Source organism: Brassica oleracea, unplaced genomic scaffold (genome assembly GCF_000695525.1).
Source record: "Brassica oleracea var. oleracea cultivar TO1000 unplaced genomic scaffold, BOL UnpScaffold04939, whole genome shotgun sequence".
Taxonomy (NCBI): Eukaryota; Viridiplantae; Streptophyta; class Magnoliopsida; order Brassicales; family Brassicaceae; genus Brassica; species Brassica oleracea.
The window spans coordinates 1-899 of record NW_013621462.1 but is presented as its reverse complement, the minus strand read 5'-3'; the positions used below and the strand labels follow the sequence as shown (position 1 = coordinate 899).

Below are 899 nucleotides of genomic sequence, written 5' to 3'. Positions count from 1 at the left end.
TTTTTTTTTTTGGAATGAAATTCATGTTGTTAAAAGAATAATAAAGAGTATTATGATGATTAGTTACCACATTGGCCTTGGTACTTAATGGATGTAACAGCCCCCTCCTCTCTCCAATCCATGCTTTCACCGGTTTCACTGACATCTTCATATCTATATGACAACGTTTTTTCTGAATTTATACTGGTCATACCTTCCGGTACCACTAGCCCCATGTACCTCGCCCGAAACTCCTCGTCGGTGAGATCAGAGAATTGGTTGACATCCAACTTGAACGTTATGTTTGTATTCATGTTGAAGTTCTTGACGAACTCCAAGTTCTTCTTAAAGATCTCAAACCTATTTGTTTTTTCAGACTCATCGGAGTAAACACGATGGAAACGAGACATCCATTGCTCATGTTTATCCGTGGCAGCAGAAGCTTCAAAGAGTCCCCCACGAGAAGTGGCTCCTGAAGTTCTAGAACTCAAAATAATTGCTAGGATCAAGAATGTGATCGAAGCCATTCTTGCAAAGAGAAAATGTATGAAATGATTTTTTTTATTACAAAAAGGTATGGGTTTGTATGACTTTGCCGATAAAAGTGTATTAGAAGCTGGTGTTATATAGACTATGAACTGCGTGGTGGCATATTTTCTTGAATTTTCTAACGCGAGTTTTGCTACAATTTCGTTGGAATAATTTCTACACGATACGAAGTCAAGTAAATGGCCAACAATTTCAAAAGTGTTAGCGCAATCTGCAAACGTTTTCTGGGGGTTGGGCCATAATTTCCAATGGGTTAGCGCATATCATTCGCATTGTTCGGTCCAATTATTTATCCGACGGTGAATCTCTTAATCGAACCTCATGATAACGAGGCTTGGTAAAGTGTGTAGTCTGATTAGCTGGATTTTTTT

At 38.5% G+C, this 899-nt stretch overlaps 1 protein-coding gene across 1 annotated transcript; it reads right to left on the bottom strand.

Moving 5' to 3' along the window:
• Positions 1-67: 67 nt before the first annotated feature.
• Positions 68-554, bottom strand: LOC106322017 (ananain-like; the record flags this gene model as incomplete). Its single annotated transcript, XM_013760213.1, has 1 exon — positions 68-554. A coding segment is annotated over exon 1 (439 nt), but the record flags the coding sequence as incomplete, so codon positions are not given.
• Positions 555-899: the final 345 nt, after the last annotated feature.